This window comes from Aulonocara stuartgranti (assembly GCF_965226115.1).
Source record: "Aulonocara stuartgranti genome assembly, chromosome: 4".
Classification (NCBI taxonomy): domain Eukaryota; kingdom Metazoa; phylum Chordata; class Actinopteri; order Cichliformes; family Cichlidae; genus Aulonocara; species Aulonocara stuartgranti.
The window spans coordinates 10,617,751-10,636,476 of NC_138942.1; the positions used below are offsets into that span (position 1 = coordinate 10,617,751).

The following is an 18,726-nucleotide window of genomic DNA, read 5'->3' on the forward strand; positions in this document are numbered from 1 at the left end:
TCACAGTTCTCAGTATCTTTGACTGGCTGTAAGTAACCACCAGAAATTGTGCCGATGTAGCTACTTTGTTTCTTTGAAAGTGGAACAAGAGACTAATGTTCAGCACTCTTAAAGGGCAGGAATACTAACTGAGACGACGAAGCACAAAAAGCACAGGTACTGTACTTCTACTTCTCTTAGATATTAATGAAGTATATGTTTTATGTCCTTGAATACTGTGTTTTACTTTGTTACTGTATTCCTCCTTCCCTCAGGTAAGCAGTAAATTCACACTCTATGTATGACTCCTGTATGGGCAAAAAGGTTTTTGTTGTAGGGTAATTTAAATACTTAAGATCACTGAGCTCCAGTTCAGCTATAAAATGATGATATCCCAATAATTGCATATTTCTTCTTGAAACACCATTGCTTTTAAATAAATGAGTTTCTAACTTGGCCCATTATCTTGTAACAATGTAATGTTTGGCAAAATGAGCTATTAGTTGCAATAATCCTATAGTGTTACTTTTTATGTTACTGACATGTCTCATAATCCGGATTTCTGCTTTAAACTGTAAACAATTTGCATTATAATGCTTAAGCTCCTTAACCAAACTCCCGCTGCTTTTTCAGAGTCCATTCAGCAGGACAATGCAAACGATTTTTATTGTACTGCATTTATTGTAATGTTTCCTCAAGCTAATTACAAGCTTTGTTATATTCCAATTTCTTCCTCGTGCGTGTAACAAAGTAGAAATCCACCAGTACGCTACGTTTGGGGTTATGAATGTAACCTTTGTTTTCTTTCTTTCTGAGAGACGGGAACATTGCATTTCATCTTCATTAAAGAAAACAGAAACGGAACGTTATCATTACTTTCTCATTTAATTTTCTCGTTAGTTTATAAAAATGTGTCAAAATGCATTAAAACACAATATTTTTCTCAGGAATCATACAAAGCCACAGCAGAAATTGTATATACAGGCATCTGTCTTCACCTCTATCAAGACTTCAATTGTTTCTGGTGTTGCTCTCAACAGTTACTGTTTAATCAGCTGGAGAAACACCAAAGCTACTTTGAACTTTGCAGGTGTTATGAAGGTCAGTAATGGGTTGAAAGCCAAATTCAAATTTCTGATCAGTTCTGATTGAAATGAATTGAGCAAGAGCGCCTAAAAATGTTGCATGTCAAAGCTTTTGAATCACAATAAGAGTTTAAGAGTAAAGCAAGTCATGCAACTTGCAACATTAAGTTGGAAAGGAGGTTTGGAAACTTTCTTTGTACCCCAGAGTTTCAGCAATACAAACTCAGCTTTTGCCCTATTCTTTCACAACCTGATGTCTTTGACAGATTATACACTGATCCCAGACCAATCGACTTACCATCACTGGGTTGTCTGAACCCAACATTAAATTAGGTTATGGTTAGGGGTCCTTTGGCCTTTAAAAAAACGCATCTTTTAAAACAATGAGCTGGATTGTTTTAGATTGTGATGAGACAATAAACCAAACTGTGAAATACAGCTTAAGTAACAGACCCATGCATTTAAAGTTCAAAAATACTTTGCTCAGACAGGATACTACATCTCAGAAAAACATAACATTGGTAGCTGTTTTGTCTTTCACCCCAAAAACTAATCTAAAAATAATGCCGCCCAGTGATCCTGTTACAAACTGTGTGGAATGTAGAGGAGGAGGAATGCATGCCTATTTTGTGTGTGCATCATCATAAAAGCACTTTGTCTGTCCTGTGACAAAACTTTAGGTTACCTGTATATTTTTTTTCATGTTGTTTTGAACAGGTAAGTAAATTAAGGTAGAGGTTAGGTAAGTTAGGGACAACTAGTTATGTTGGGAATAGGTTTAGGTAGGATTAGGTTGATTGGATGGTTAAAATTAAGCATTGCATAAAAGGGTTAAGTTCCTGGTTGGAGTTAAGCAAAACAAAATTGGGGGACAGACTGCTACAAAAATGTTCTGTTTATTCATGATGAATGTTTTGAGATTTCGCCATTCACAGAGAAGTCCATAACAAATCAGGCTGTGTATTATGCCATTCTTCTGATGAATTACTGTGTATATTTTGCACCATGATGTCCTGGAGATTCATTGGACTCCTTTTTGGGGGGTATACAAAATTAAGTCCACCAAACGTTCGTAACTGATTTTAGTATGAAGGCTTAGCTTGAGGTTTGGATAAGGTTTGGATTAAGTTGAACGTTAAGACAGGACTCCAGGAAACAAACATAAATCAAAGTAATGTCCTCTAAAGTGATGAAAACACGAGTTTGTGTGTGTGTTCGTGTGTGTGTGTGGGGGGGGGGGGTGTCCCTCGCGCCCCACCTCCCTGTCCTCCATCCAATCAGAGCACAGAACGGCCACTCGGGCCTCGCGACCATGGAGCGGCAGCAGCAGCAGCGGGGAGCGGAGTGAGGAGACAGTGGGGGAGGGTCACGTGTGTACACACTGTAAAGCTCAGCAGCACTCCAGCAGTAGTAATGCCTGTAACGGTCGGCCCCCTTTCAGATCCAGCCTCGTCCGAAAAGTTGATAGATGCGAAGCGAAACAACTGAAATCCACTAAAACGTGATTTTTCCCTTCCCGCTGTTTTACTTTTCACGAGCGCAAGTCTTTTTTTTCCATACCCAAATGAAACGACTGAGAAATGCCAGTGGAAATGCTACATCAAAACCCAATGCCTCCCTAGGGTTGTCACCGATCCAAGCCTATACGTTTGTGGTGAGTTCTCTTCTCGTTTCCATTGTTTCATCTCGACAAATGCGAAAGGTATCGGTCTCTGGCTTTCACCTGAAAGTGGGAAGAAGTGAATTTGCACCGCTGGGGATGACTAGATGCGAGAGTGAGTAGTCGCAGTTGTGCCAACAAAGAAGGGGGTGTAATAAATAATGGTAAAGTCGTGACAGCTATCCTCGCTTTCATCTGCCTGGTCAAGTGTAATGACACGGCGTGAAGAAAAATAAATAAACCCCCCCTCCAACTCCATTAGCTGGTGTTTTCTTAGCTTTGTTCAGCTTCAGAAGTTCCACAATTTTAGCGACGGGCTTGTATTTGGAAAACAACACCTGACGAGGAGGTTTCTCACGGGATCAGCTTTCTGAGGTGCAGGGGAGAAAAAAAGTTGTATCATTTTGATCAAAAGGCCTCTCAGGTAATCTGCTCTTTATATGAATAATCATTTCCAATCTGTTGTTGATACCTTCTGTTGGGAGCTAAAACTAGTGGCTCTGTTAACTGTGAGGAATATGTATGTTATGACAAGCTGCAACATGAGCACAGCTTTGTTACCTAGGTCTGAATGCGCTCCCTTATATCCATGCCTACACATATACAGTCTTGTAGTGCTAAACCATTAAGATACACACAAAAAATAGTCTTAATCTTAATTTTAATGAGGTTTTACACCCAACTTTCGGTTTGTTTTGACAGATCGTGTGTCTTTGCTTTACCTACTTCAGTCCTTTTTTTACTTCATCATTGCTTTTAGCAGATGCAGGAAGGTTATTACTGGTAATTACTATATTTTATCATTCATTTTGAAATGGGTGCCACTTCATTGCGAAGTAGCTCTAGCCACTAGTCAGTGGTGCTTGTCACCCAAATGAAATGCTTCTTAAGACTCGGTCTTTGCACTTGTTGTCATCAACTTCATCCATGTGACCGGAGGGCAACTGGGCGTGTGTGGCTGTGGCTTAATGACAGTAAGCCTGCTTTGTGCTGACCATTGAACTCTTCACTTTGTTGAAGCCGCTGACAGTTCAGCAAGTTGCCGGAAAAGAAGCCGGGAAGTCTGCTGAGACTCAGACCGACCTATGTTTGACCAGACTCTGTTACACTAGAACTCAATAAGAGGAACTACTGTTTCCTCAAAGATAATCAGATGATGTTTGACACCCCTTTTGAAGTAGATAATCCATTAAAGCATCAGTGATGCGCTCATTAATCAAGGAAGCAGATCTCTATCGTTTGCAGGAAAATGTGCCGTTTAAAAGCTTTCAGACTCAAGCTATTTTGCCTCCACTGTACAAAAACTGATAACAATTTGTACAATTTGTGCATAGAACCTTTCCCCAGGGCTTGAATTGGAATGCAATGAGTTACTTTGTAGATTTGAGGGTTATTAAAGAAATGCATGTGCTGTATTGTGTCACCTGTCACGTCTGATGTTGCTGCATAGCAACAGTATCTGAGGCGAGTCTACTGGGGTGATGGCCACCCCTCAGAGTGTGGGTTATTTTGAATATAAAGATTGTACTTAATGTACCATTTTATATCAATGCTGTAGTTATACAATACATACATAACAATAAACCAATGTCCACATTAATAAATCAGTAGTTATGATTCAATAATATCCTATATATGATGATAAGAATAACGCTTGCTTTAATTTTAGATACTTGAAGCATATTTCTTTATATATTTTTAACAGTCTAAATATTGGAAAACAAATAGTCCATGCAAAAACAATCTTCAGTGTCCAATATATTCAAAGCCAATTTTCTACACTGTTTATTTCTAATCAAATATTATGATTTCCGTCCCGTGGACAGCCGTTTGAAAAAGCCCCGGAAACACCCTTGCACAAAAACGTGCAAAAACGAGTGGCGTAATCTTATTTTCTGGCTGTAGTACATTCTGCTGCTGCTGTGTTGCTGTAGACATGGCTACAGAATCATGTGACATCACTCGCAGCTTTCTGAGAAGGGCCTGTAAATTCCAGTAAGGCTATACGAGGGGTGTGCGCCCAGTATGTCACACTGCTCCCATCAGGCGGTGATATCTGGCTTCAGAACGCTGAGACGTCAAGCACGTGGGCGTCACTGTTACACGATCGTGTTTGGTGGGGCCGAAGCATGCCGAAGCAGGGCTGCCCCCTCTGGGGATAATAAACTTAACCACTTTTCACATGGCGTAGTGCAAAAAGTTCAGACAAGGTTTAACCAAGTGTACAACTGCAGTCAAAGTCACGTTCAAGAGTTTTCAGCTTAGGCTATAGAGCTCTCTCCTGGTTTGCATGCTTGTAGCAGTAGATGTAAATGAATGAATAGTTATATCTCCTGTTAGCACAGCTCATAATTAATGTAGCATAAAAGAAGGGAACCGTGATGGGCATGTTCTCTAAGGAACGGTCCTTGAAAGACTTTATTCAACAACCGTATGAAAGGAAAATAAAGTGACAAGTTACCATTCTCCTTGGAAATTAATAAAAGATAATATGCATACTTCAATGACTGCATGAGCTTAGCCCTGACCACAACTGCTCTGACAGCGCTCGTGCCGTAATAACAGCTGGGTGTAGTGTCTCTCTCTGACCTTCACTCAACCCCAACAACGTCACCTCCAGCTGTAGCCTTGACAGGCTCCAAAATGGGATAGAAAATGAAATGGCCCTCATTACACTGAATCAAAACAGACGTGGATCATGCAGCATGAAGCTGTTCTGCCTCCGAGTCAGGGGTGGACGTTTTCTTACACCCCGCTTGTTTTTCCCTCAGCTGAGTAGAAAACTAGTGATTTCATTATCGTGGGCTGCTGGCAAAACGCGCAGAGCTAAAGTGCACTGACTTTCACGACATGAGTGGTTGTTGCCTAGAGTGAATGAATGCTTTTGGTAAACAGCGAGCAGTCCACAAGGATTATACGAAAACATTCATTAGAATGTGGGCTTTTCCAATTTTACATAGCAGGTCATTTAAAGATTAATCTTTGCAAAAATAATATTAATAATGCAACTCTGATATACTCTGCACTGCATTGGTTGTTTGTAAGATTGGATTGGTAATTAAGACAATGCATGTCTTTTGGTCATATTTTTTAATGCATAATATTGTCTGAGAAAATCGGCAATGGTTGTTTTACTATGCATTTTCAGTGTGATCCCTCTAAAGCTTTGTTTATGGTCAGAGCATTGGTTTTTGTGCACTCCACAAGTCTCCACAGCCTCACAACTATTTGACACCGGCATTTGAGGTGTGCAGTCGTCGTGTCAGAGCTCAGAAAAAACAAACAAACCTCAGCATCAATGCTGGAAAAAGTCAAAACAGGAAGCAAAGGAGTTTTCTCCAGAAAGTCTAATTTTTTTCCAAACTGTTGCAGTGTCTCTCTGTGTATATCATCTGTGACTTTGTGTACTGATATATCACAGAAATGGCGGTTAAGACCAACACGATCGTGAAATCGTGTCTCCAACATGGTCACGCCAATCGCACCACAATGGCAAAAAGGCTGTTACTGTTACTGTTGTCATTCACGAAGGCGATGACAGCAAGCATGAACGCTCCCGTTATTTTTCCTCTCGCATGACGTACAGCCTTTTTCCTACTGTTCAAAAAGAATAGAAGCAGAGAGAAAATGCGACCTTTAAGTGGAGAAAAATATCAATACGCCAGCATTGCTTCCTCTCGCAATGCAATTATTGATATGCCGCTGTCAGATATCGATATTTTAGTCAAATTACAGATTACAGATTCTGTAAGTGGATTTCCACAACAACAGCAGACAGCTCCTATTAACTCTGCTTTGGAGGGTTACAACAATACGGCTCCGATTCCCTATGGAGATTATTAATGGGGCTTTTTCTTCTGGAGTTGTTGAGCATCACTGCATCCTGAGTGACTTTGTGATTCCCACCATCTATGTGCCCGCAACAGGAAAGCACAACTTTGTCCTCATGGGGGGAGTACTGTCCAGAAGGTCACTAAATTTGTTCCTGAAAAGCAAACTAAGATCTGTTTTTGGCCCAATGAGCACTCCTTTGGATGGGAAGAGTGTCAGGGGAATAAACTGAGATGCGTATCAGGGATTTTCCTGAGGGTTTTTGGCATCCCACAGATGGTTTTAAGGGAAATGGAAAGAAAACTCACCAGCAGTGTTACAGAATTACACTTTTAACCTGTTTTCTTAACTTGGGATTCACATTCTCAAGCATAATAGACTTTTTTTAATAAGATAATTAGATAGAAATAAATTAGAAACCTACACAAAGTGCAAATGTTCGAGTCATACATACGAGAGAAAACAGTTGCCCTCTTTTTTTAACAACTCCTGCAGCTATCAGAAGCTGTAGAGTGAGCCAATGTGTTAATGACAGGGAGTTAGAAATGTCCGTATACAGCAGGTGCTAATTAATGAGGACTGCCAGCCACATTGCAGTGAGTCCTCTTTAATAATCACGAACTTCCCCTCAAGTCATTTTCTCTGTAAGTGATGAAAGGTTGTGGGAGGAAGTAAAGAGTGAATAAGCTTACTGTACTTCTTAGTATATGGAAGCATTGTGGTGGTGGTGGTGGTGAGGGGGGTTTAGCACGAATCGATGAAAAGAGGAGCACTGGTTATAGTGTGCTTTTTTTTCAAGGTCTGCTTTCGTCAATGAGTCACCAAGCTGCCGGTGTTTGAGAGCAGTGTTTACAAGTGGGCTGACCAGTGCTCCCAACTCGGTGAAGATTGCCCTCCTCCCGATCCACTTCTTGTCCGTCTCTGTGCTCCAGCCCCCACTACAGTCCCGTTGCAGCCAATTGGAGCAGCACAGAGGAGAGACTGAGTGTATCTGTGTGTGTGTGAGAGGCTTAAGGCTAAAACAGCCTCTCTGTAGTGGTGTTACGTAAGCACACAGAAGAATGTTTCTCCTTTACTGGCATCGTTACTCATTCTCTGAAAACAAAACTGCCTTCCTACACTTTGTTTCAGGGTGTTCTCGGGGAGAAAATTTCCAGAAAATTCTGCACAGATTAGCGGGCGTACTGTTTCCATGTAAAAATGTTATCGTCCCTTCCCAAGAGCAGTTTTGCATGTGGAAACATATCTGTCAATTTAGTTCTGAGGAAAGGAAATATTGTGGGACCTGAGTTATTTACTTTAGCTTATAATAATAATCTTCCTAAGAATGACCCCAGTTAATTATGTAAGGAAACATCTAAATCATCCAGCCCCATCAGCTTCACTCCTAAATGTTCCTGACATCTACGCTGTCTCCCCCTTTCCTTTGTTTTTTGACCTTGTCCTGAACTCCAACCTACACCTCGTCCTTCGCTGACCCTTCACCAAAGCCTGCTTCACATTTCACTCTTTATAAATCTACCCATCGCCGCCTGCCCAGCCCCCAGGCAGCTTGGCAGTAACTTTGAACGGAAGATAAATGCTTTTGACTGGGCACCAAAGCTGTCTGTGAAATGTTCTTCTTTATCACGCTGCGTGTGAATGAAAAATATAAGGGCAGCTCTGCACAGTCAGCGGCGCTCTTGCATGCAACTGTAGGAGGGAGAACGAGGAGGCCGAGGCAGAGCGAGGGAGAGACGCCAAGGTGTCAAACAAATGCAGTTTTGTATTCTTCCACCAGAACAAAGGCCTCATTTGCTCTGGCCAGTGAGGAGCAATGGTGGGTTTTTGAGGCTGAGCTAGCAAATCAAACATATTGTGAGGCGTTTGTATTCAGTCAGTCAGATGCAGTGAAGTGAAATTAACAGTGTTACCCGTGGCATAATAGGCGAGACGTGGTGGACGTGTTTTTGTGTCGCGGCCTTGCTTAAAAAACTAATCATTTTAATAATATCAAGCAGGATAAACTCAGAGACCTTTTCATAAAAGCCATAAATATGACATAAAATAAAGATAGTTTTGGGTGATGTTAAAAATAAGTTTTAAAATGTTTTACAGTCATATATACTGCTGTACACGCATAGATGACAAATTAAAGGAAAAGCCTGAACTCAGTGGCTCCCTTAAGCTGTTGAGCGTATTTCGTTGTGCACATTGTTTAGGTGCACTTGTTCCCTAAAGCCCAGTCCGCATATAAAGGGATTTACCTCTGACGGTTGCCTAGGTAATCCACTAATGTATTTAGTCATATGTCAACAGCTGTATCCTTTACTTCCACGGATTGTTGCTTCAGTCTCTCACCTAAAGGTGAGGTACATTTACCTCAATATTCGCCCCCTTTGTGTCACCAGTGGTTATTTTTCCCCACCGTCACCACAAGTTGCTGAATTCATTGACATGTTATGGTCACTGCTAGGCTCTTCCTATGTCTGTGCCCCTTAAGAGGGAAATCCCTTTGCAAGACAAAATACAGTGACTGTTTTTATCCTATAATGAAACATTTCTGTCACGATGGTCGTCATCAAAGCCCCTCTAAAAGAAAGTCTGGCGACTTGACTGTTATTTTGACTCATGTCTGGGTTGTTATTTTAAAGCCCTTATCTAAATGAATGGGGAAACGAGAATGACTCACTTTAACGTAAAAATTAAATGTTTATAATCAACAGTCACATCCCAGGAAGAAAAGGTTTTAAAAGCTTCTTCCTCTTGAAAGCTGTATGCATCACGAGTGAGAAGGAGTTACTGTTCTTCTTCTACTGTAACCCTTCTACTCCAACAGGATTGGCTAATATGTTTCCTGTTTAAGCTGTTAATTGGCTCACCACTTATGCCCTCATTGGTGGCCACCATCATTAGCATTTCAGAGGTCCTTCACTGTTCCCTGTGTGTCACTAGAGTCGTCTTTTTTCAGGATTTCAATGCCCTGATTCAAAGGGCGCAAGAAGCCACTTAATGATTTGCTCTGTCTGAAAATGATGGAGAGTTCAAATAGCAAACGTGCTATTCAGCTTTCTCTGGTAACCGTTCGATTGTTATTCGAAGCTCGCATTCAGTCCTAAACCGCTCTCTGATGACTCTGTATAGTTGTGGTACATTTATGGCACGCTTTATCTTTATCTGTTCTAATTTGCACTGCACCGTGTTTGGATTTATTATTCAAAGGAATTCCAAACATTACTCTTTAACAGTTATTAACCTCAGACTTTGCGCGTTTGTCCTGTTTGTACAGTGGCACTTGGCAAAAGGCGTGTAGGTGCATTACCTCCAGCTTCTGACAGTGGAAGCACGTGATGAGGGAAATTCATATATGTTAAACAAACAAAAAGAAAACAAAAGCCACACAAACTTTAGGATGTTGTGAACTTTATGGTTTTTGAGAAGAATGGTAAACTAATCCTTATAGCAAAGCTTAAGAGTTTAATGAATCTACCAGGAATTCTATGTTATTTTTACCTTTATCATACACATATCTCATTAATGACTAATTCTTTTCTCCTTGACTCTGTCCACAGTCGACCTGTTGAGAGTGCTTGATCCGTGTCAGAGCCCAGCGATGTGGATCTGCATGGTTTACAATGAGACGGACACCAGCGTGGACTTCCGGCTCTGCCGGGACTTTGGCCTCATCCTGTCAATCCTCTCCCTCATCTACCTCCTGGTGTGTTTCCCACTGGGCCTGTGCTACAATATGCTGCTGGTCGTGGTCAACCTCTCAAACAAGGTGTCCATGACCATGCCTGATGTCTATTTTGTCAACATGGCCATTGCGGGTCTCGTGCTCAACCTGGTGGCGCCCGTGGAGCTGCTGAGCTCCACCTTCACCCGCTGGCATGTGTGGGAGTATAACAATGAGGTTTACATCACCCTACTCATCCTCTTCAACATCTCATCTCTGGTTATCATGTATTCCACCACGCTGCTCAGTCTGGACTACTACATAGAGCGCGCGCTGCCTCGCACGTACATGTCTAGTGTGTATAACACCAAACACGTGTGCGGGTTTATCTGGGGCGGCGCAGTGCTCACGAGCTTCTCCTCGCTGCTCTTCTATGTGTGCAACCACATCTCCACCAAGATGGTCGAATGCTCCAAAATGCAGAACAAGGAGGCAGCGGACTCGATCATGATGTTCATCGGCTACGTGGTGCCCGCCCTGGCTGTGCTTTATGCTTTTGTGCTCATTCTGCGCATCAGGAAGGAATCTACACCATTGGATCAGGACTCTGCTCGCTTGGACCCTTCCATACACAGGTTGCTGCTAGCTTCAGTCTGTGTGCAGTTCGTACTGTGGACTCCGTACTACATGACTCTTTTAGTACATACTGTAGTTGTTGCACCAGGATACATTAGCAGTGCACGTTACTTACCTATCTATTATTTCTTGAGATGCGTATCTAAACTGTTGGCGTTCTCCAGCAGCTTTGCAATGCCTCTTATGTACAGGCAGATGAACAAAAACTTCTCCAACAAGCTCCAGCGGCTGCTCAGGAGGCTGCATTGCAGAGACCAGTCCTGCCCTCGTGAACGCTCAACAGTGCAGCAAGTGGTGACGTGAGATCCCCCGCCCCCCTTGCTTGCATTTTCCACTTCTCGGCCTAGCCAGCACTTATCTCCCCTCTATAGCGCCAGTATCTGACGGGGATCTCTCACAACCCCGGACTGTTTTGAGAGCGACGTAGCTAACTCTGGAATTTCTATCTAGGTCTGCAATGAGGGGACAATGCAAACAAAAACCACTAAGTGCTGGGTTTTTTTTGTTTGTTTGTTTATTTTTAATACATTTCTCCACCAAGAAACTCAGGCTTCTAGTTTAAGGGTAGTAAATTGGGAACAATCATCCAATAACTACCGAGGACAGAGTTTCACAACAAAAAAATCCCGTTTTTCCGCATCCTCCTTTGGGAGTGGGTGTGGTTTTTGTGCCTACATTTCACCTCTAACACACAAGCAGATCCAATAAGCTATAAAAGTTTAATTATCAAATGCAGCCAAGTTACTTAGTTTTTTAACAGAACCCTCTCCACCCCTGCAATGATGGTGGCTGGTATACCCATAAGCAACCACCACTAATGAACGGTGTGCGTGCCAGTGGAAATCACTGTTTACCGCCCTCAAACTATAAGCCTCGGCCACTTCTTTTTTTTTTATTTGAACTCAGTTTTCCTTCTGCTTTAATTTGTTTTGATTATCAGATTAAATAATCTTCACATGTTGAAGCTGGAGTACAATATTAAGTTTGTCTTGGACACCAATACTACCCTGTGGCTAGAACTAAGTACTGATATTAAGATATGTTCCCATTTTAATTTCAAAGATTGTATTCTGAAGTTTTGATCCACTCAAACATACAAAGAGATTATTTTTACGTCTGTCAAGCTCCACTATATATATACAGACACACACACACACATCTACACCACTTTGAAATCACACAGAACTAAATGGAACACTCACGTAAAGCTTGTATTCAGGGTTCAGACATAACCAGTATACCTCGTGTGATCTCTGCTGATTATAACCTTACCTGATAACCACAAACAGTTTGAAATCCCCTCATTAAGCTGAGCTGACAGCCAGTGTTCTGTTAACTTTTGATCTATTTCTGCAGGAATTATCCACCCAGTGGATCAGTGAACCCCCACACAGGGTCACAGAGAGAGCCCTGAGGGGTTGTCATGCACAGGCCACAAGACTCATGACTGGCTGTGAAGTTTTTGCACACTAACAGTATCAAAAACCTTCTTAAACATATGAAAAGCCCACTTGATAAGCACCTAGAAGCAGTGTGTACAATACAGAAGAGTTTGAACTTTAATGCTGCTCACATGCACATTATTATCAAAGCTGCTTTGCTTCCTTGCCTGCCATGGTAAACAGTGAACATAACAATCTGATGGCGACGAATCCCAGCTATCAGAACTAAAAACACGTTCTAGCATTCGGTCTGCTGCTTCACCGCATTAGTTTGCATATTGAATTAAAAGTTTTAATTTACACCTTCAAGCACACATTAACTCTGTTAATGACCCAAAGCTGAGCTGAAATGTTTGAAGTATTTGAGCGAGTGCTCTTTTGCTGTAAAATGTGAAGGAATGCCAGATGTACTAACAGGTTTGACCCTTTTTTTCTGTCAAGATTATAACAAAGTCACATACACACTCTCTCTATTTTTCCAAGCATTTCATGCGCTGCCCTCGTTACATGCATATGGATTCGGTCACTGGGAAATAGTATTCACCTAAAATGCATCATGTGCTGCCCCACAAAATCCTTGAATGGATGGTTTTTGGCACAGTTAATCATTATTTGCTCTCAGTTCAGTGTCCTAATGTGAACTGAGCATTTAGGAATGAAGAGCAAACACTGGACTGAATTTCTAAAAGTCCTTTTATTTTGTTAAATGTAGCATAGAAATTGCTACGTTTTGTAATTATAAGTTCATTCCTCCGAAAAACGTACTTAAATTGATTTTATGCAGTTCATGTGATACACTACCAACTGCATGTAAGTGTTATGAAAAGATATCCAAACAGAGGGTGCTCATAATTAATCTTTTTTTAGCATAAGTCCTGAAGCTGCACCAAACGACACTAAGAGAGTGACAATCATGTAGAGATTCCAGTAGCTAAATAACTGCACTGTTTTGCTTCAAAATACCATCGAGTTTTTCTGAATTGCTTGAAGATGATGTGTGCATGTGCTGCCTAACTTTGCCTGATCAGTTTTCTTTAACCACTGCTGCAATTTCATCCATTAGTCTGTTTTTTTAAAAATGTTTTTTAACTATCCAACCCCAATCCCTTGGCAGAATTAATGATCAGCGGTCACTACATGGAGTGATAGCGTGATGTTCACATCTAGAAACTAAAGCGTGATCAAAGCTCAAATCACACCTAACTCAGATGGCTGCTCGTGTCTGAGGATGGTTTATTATTTCAGAGGTGGCCAAAACCTCGCGTCGGCGCAAAGAAACAGCCCTAAGAGGTCTTGTATGTTGAACGAGTACAGATACATTTTAGTTATTTGAACAACCAAACCTCAAACATCCAGATGAATCCACATTCAGATGTTATGCTTTTGTGACTGTGTATACAAATGTATATGTATAGTACAAAATGATTTGTATATATTGTATGTAAAAATCTTGCAGGAGGACACCGTGCTCTTTGAAAAAATACAGTATTATTTTCTGAGAGATATATTTAGATTCTGTAAGTACTCTACTGTCAGCTGAGTCAAAGACTGATTAAACAATAAACTAAAATGGATATAACCGCTCCTTCCTGTCTCAGTGAAATCTTACCATTCGTGTGGTCATGTGAACAATGTTTCTGTTTGTCAGATGTTTGTATTATTTTTAAATAGTGTACATGTTTGTGTTTTGAATCCATAGATCTGAGCTTACGTGGATGTTGGCTAAGTTAAAGTCATCTTGAGATGTTGGTTATTGGTGGACTGGTGGTGCATATGTGAGCTGTTCATTAGTGACACTAATCTCAGTAGTACCCCTGATTAGATGATGGGATGAGTGAATCAGCTCTGATGTAGGCATTTATATACTCACTGGCCACTTTATTAATTACACTTTGCTTGTACCACCACAATCTGCCTTCATTCTTGACAGTAAAGATTCAACGAGATGTTTTCATGTTGTTTATGTCACATTTTTAAACTACCATCTTAATGTTACAGCAAAGATAGAGGCTCGTCTTATTTTCGTGAGCCTGTGTAAAAGCCTCAGTGCACTTTTATAGCTGACCAGACTGACACCTGGGATGGTCTTCCCCTGTAGCCCATTATGTGGGACAACATGTTGTGCATTCAGATTCTTTTTTTTTTTTTTTTTGCCTTCCTGTCTGGATAGCTTGTTTTTTTTTTTCCAGATCAGTTTCTATAAACCCGAGAGATGTTTTTACTGGAAAATCCCAGTAAATCATTCGTCTCCATTCGGATGCTCAGTGTGGACTTCAGCAGGTTGTTTTCACCACTTCCACATACCTTAATGCACTGAGTTGCTGTCATATGATTGGCTGATTATTGGTTAATACTTGCAGTAACAGTTGAACATGTGTATCCAGATGAAGCGGCTGGTGAGTGTAAAGTAGAATGCTTAAAAACTACACGTTTTAATGATGAAGGCTGCATAGAGTGAAAAGCATTGTTTTTTGTTTTCTTTTTTAAGGAAGACTGAGTGCATGTCTGCAACTTAATCCCACAGACCTTTATCAGATCTGGGAGGGGACTGTGAAAGTTGTGTAGGTTGTCCTGTATTTCTAAGCTGCAGTGAAAGCGATTGTGAACAATGCCACAGCTCCCTTCCTGCTTACCACATGGCTAACACCACATCTTTTGTGGAGGGACCCTTTAACCAGGACACACAGGCTGGGGAAAATAGCAGCATTCCCAACATTCTGTGGGTCTGACAGTCCGAGGCTGCTGCTATTCTCTGTCACAAAACAATGTTGTGTAGGCATCTAATAACAATGCCCTACACACTAGAGCTGCGCCAATGTCTGCAAGTAAGAGCTTGAAGTGTGTGAGTTAGCAGGATCACACTATAAACAGCCAACTTTTCAGTTAAATCTGAACAGGCTGAAGTAATCGGTTATGATGTTCATATTACAGTTAGGAAGCAGTTACACTGTATTGCACAACAGTGTGTGGATTAATAATACCTGAGAGACCAAAATATAGAGGCAAACATAAGATCTCCAGTAGGAAGAGGGGGGGGTCTTGAATCATGTGCACTGCATCTGGAAATGATATGATAATGAAGTGAAAAAACATGGTTGTCATGGCTGCTGTTTCCATCTCTGAGGATTGAACTTTCTCGGAGCTTTTTAACTCAAAAAGCACAAACCATCACTCATCAGTTACTGAGTTTGTCAGTTGTTTGTCACTCTTAAAGAGCAGGAAACTTGTCATGCACGCAGGGATTATTATTCATATGTGTTGCTGATTACAGTTGGGTAATTGGACATGTTTACAAGCCCACATGATTATGTCCAAAGAAACATACAAACCGCGTACAACCCAAACAACTGCACACCAACTAAAAGCCCTCAAGGAACTATGCAACAACATGTTGCACTTGATACCAACTCCCCCAGGCCTGCAGGTGCATTAAGGAAAGCATATAGAAGATCTTTTCCAATAATGTCAAACGACTTTTTTTGCCATATACTGTAAAGTTACACATACACATTACCTGGTATGGATTATCTGCTTGGAATAAAAGCAAAGCGTGAAGTGTGAAGTGTGTCAGGTTACAAGTTTCACACTTTCGTCCTTATTTTGCTAAGTGCACCAGGAAAAGCTCTTAAGTGTACCAGCATGTGTCTGGAAATGGAGTAATGCTGACATAGCACAGATTTCGTAATGTGCTACATTAGTCTTAATGTTGTTTTTCTCCTTTAAAGGTTCAGCCAGACCAGAAGTATGAGGGTCGGCTTCGGTCTTACACACAGTATCAGAGACCACCTATGAAGATGGAGAATTTGGCTTGCCGTTTGAAATGTTTTATCTGGCACTCATCCACATTTCACACACAAACCTTAACCCACCGCTGTTTTTTTCTTAATGTGGATGAAAAATGGGCTATATGATGTAAAGGCAGGAGCAAGACCAAACAGGTTACAGTTCTCACGCAGGTATCTCACGCTGGGATCAGAAAAAGGGGAAGAAGTGGCGTCAAATCCTGAATTCCTAGAGCAACCAAGCCACAAGAAAGAGAGAGCGAAAGTGTCTGACTGCAGGCAAGGAAAACCCTCCACATGATAGTAAAAGAATAAGAATTAATACATTAAATAGGGCAAAGGAAGTGAAAAGGCAGGAGCACAGCAAAAAGATAGCAGTTGTACAAAAGAAAAAACAAATCTAAAGATTGCAATTTATCAAGAACATGGTGAACATGTTCTTGATAAATGGCAGAATAACAGGGCTACGGTTCCTTTCACATGGTGGAAGGTCTGGCCTTGACACGTTTGAAATCTCCCACCATAATAAATTCAGAACAGACCAGAAAGCTTCAGGAAGGAACCTTCATGTTCAGCCCATCGCATCGCTTCAGCTCTGGGGAAACATGTGCACCAGGGCAGATGCTTTGATTTCAACCCACCCTTCCTCCATTGCCAAACCTGTTCTTTTTGCTTCTCATCTCCAGAAACGAAAAAAAAAAAAAAATAAATAGACTAACAATAAAAATCCCAGCATCAGCTAAATATCAAACATAGGCCTGGAAGCAGTGCAGAGGAGCTGGACTCAGGCAGGATGTTCCATTCAGAGTTTGTGGTTGTGGCTGTGGGAGATGCTGAATAGAGCCAGCAGCACATCAGACCGGTAAGTGGAGGCAGATGAGGGTGCTGTACCCTCCCTCCTCCAGACCTCCCACTTTCACTCCCCCAACCACAAGCAGTTAAACCCCAAAACTTCCCATTAACACTGGTTGTACTGATAGTATTGCTTCCATATTTAGCCTAGTTCTTAAAGAGGAGTTATAACAATAGTATGTTTTGTAGTTATGACAGAATTTTATGGCTCAATTTTTAAAAAATGAGACCAAAAGAAATGTTTGATTCATCGTGCATTTATCCATCAGTTTCATCAGTTGACCTGCTGTGTATTTTTAGAATAAAAACATCAACATCTGACCTGCTTTAATACTTTGAAACACTCAGACACTTTCATAAATCATCGTAAACACCACAGAAGACTTTTACCGGATTCCTGTAACCCACTGCTCATCCCACTCCAACATCAATCACTGTTAATGCCAGTGGGCCATCCAGTGGACATAAGCATGAACTGCAACCTTTCTGACAACATTGAGCATATACTGTAAGTCCAGTTGAAACGCCTCAAGACAGAAATATATATTTGAAGCACAGTATGGAAATTCTATGTTATGCAGATCATGAAAAAGGCAAAAACTGGTATAATGATTTGTTTTTTATCTGTATAATAAAGAGCAAAATATGGAAAACAGAGATTTCCTGCAGCATTTTTAAGTAAGTTTTAAAAAGTGTCTTGCTCAATATCTTTTCAGCCGTGCAAGATCTTGCTGGAACAAAAAACAAAAAACCTTATCCAGATGAGGCCCAGACTTTATGTAACCTTTAGCCTGATTTGTTTCTCAGAAGTGTTTTATACTGCAGAGAAATCCAACAATCGGTCAGTGCCCTACCTTTTCTTTTTCAGCTTTTTATCGTGCTTTGGTGGGGAATGGCATATGTGAGGTATTTGTTCTCTACTAAAACAAATACAACTAAGTGTGCTTCAGCAGTCATCATGAATTTGGTTTTGTTGACTTGCACATTTGACCACTACATCCCCGCTTTCCCCTTATCTGTGTGAAGTCACGCAGACTGAATAACTCAGATTTCAGGTAGCTGGGGAAAAAACAATCACACCAATCTGGCTGACTGCATGACCTCTCGGACCTGCTGCTCTCGTCTTTCTTCATGTGTGCTGCTGTGCTGACCTTCTACCGCAGCTAAAATCCTCTTTTATGTAACCCACAGAAACAGCTCTCTGTTGTCCACTCTCCTGTCAAAACCCCAAAGTTGTTTGCACCAGCAGGGCTTCCAGCTGCTGTATTGACCCTGTCTGCTCCCTCAGACTGCTACTGTTGCTCTGCTGTACCATATCCTCACTGCCAAAACACAGCTCCTTGACGACATGAAGCTCTGCGACATATTGCTGTTGCATGCTGCTGTTGTCCCTTAAAAGTCCCTTCAATAATACTGCTATGTCTTTTACATTATTAAAACACAGTAAAGATCGTAATGCTTTACAGTGGGGCAAAAGTATTTAGTCAGCCACCGATTGTGCAAGTTCCCCCACCTAAAATGATGACAGAGGTCAGTAATTTGCACCAGAGGTACACTTCAACTGTGAGAGACAGAATGTGAAAAAAAAATCCATGAATCCACATGGTAGGATTTGTAAAGAATTTATTCGTAAATCAGGGTGGAAAATAAGTATTTGGTCAATAACAAAAATACAACTCAATACTTTGTAACATAACCTTTGTTGGCAATAACAGAGGTCAAACGTTTACTATAGGTCTTTACCAGGTTTGCACACACAGTAGCTGGTATTTTGGCCCATTCCTCCATGCAGATCTTCTTGAGA

At 41.1% G+C, this 18,726-nt stretch overlaps 1 protein-coding gene and 1 long non-coding RNA gene across 4 annotated transcripts in view; one reads left to right on the forward strand and one right to left on the reverse strand.

Annotated features, from left to right (window-relative positions):
• LOC309704649 overlaps positions 1-18,726 on the reverse strand; it is a 70,338-nt gene that overhangs the window by 40,399 nt on the left and 11,213 nt on the right. The gene's annotated exons all lie outside the window — the stretch shown is intronic.
• On the forward strand, positions 100-11,810 carry gpr146 (G protein-coupled receptor 146). 3 transcript variants are annotated; one of them, XM_082530287.1, is made up of 2 exons: positions 100-156; positions 10,107-11,810. In XM_082530287.1, exon 2 carries the CDS (start codon positions 10,148-10,150, stop codon positions 11,147-11,149), a length of 1,002 nt encoding a protein of 333 aa, XP_082386413.1. In that variant the 5' UTR covers positions 100-156; positions 10,107-10,147; the 3' UTR covers positions 11,150-11,810. The 3 variants fall into 3 exon arrangements, with proteins under 3 accessions (XP_082386413.1, XP_082386411.1, XP_082386412.1); XM_082530285.1 differs by lacking the exon at positions 100-156 and adding an exon at positions 2,371-2,718; XM_082530286.1 differs by lacking the exon at positions 100-156 and adding an exon at positions 2,727-3,148.

What these genes read in the sequence shown, in the direction of transcription:
- gpr146 (XM_082530287.1), top strand. Translation starts at nt 10,148, where the DNA reads ATGTGGATCTGCATGGTTTACAATGAGACGGACACCAGCGTGGACTTC.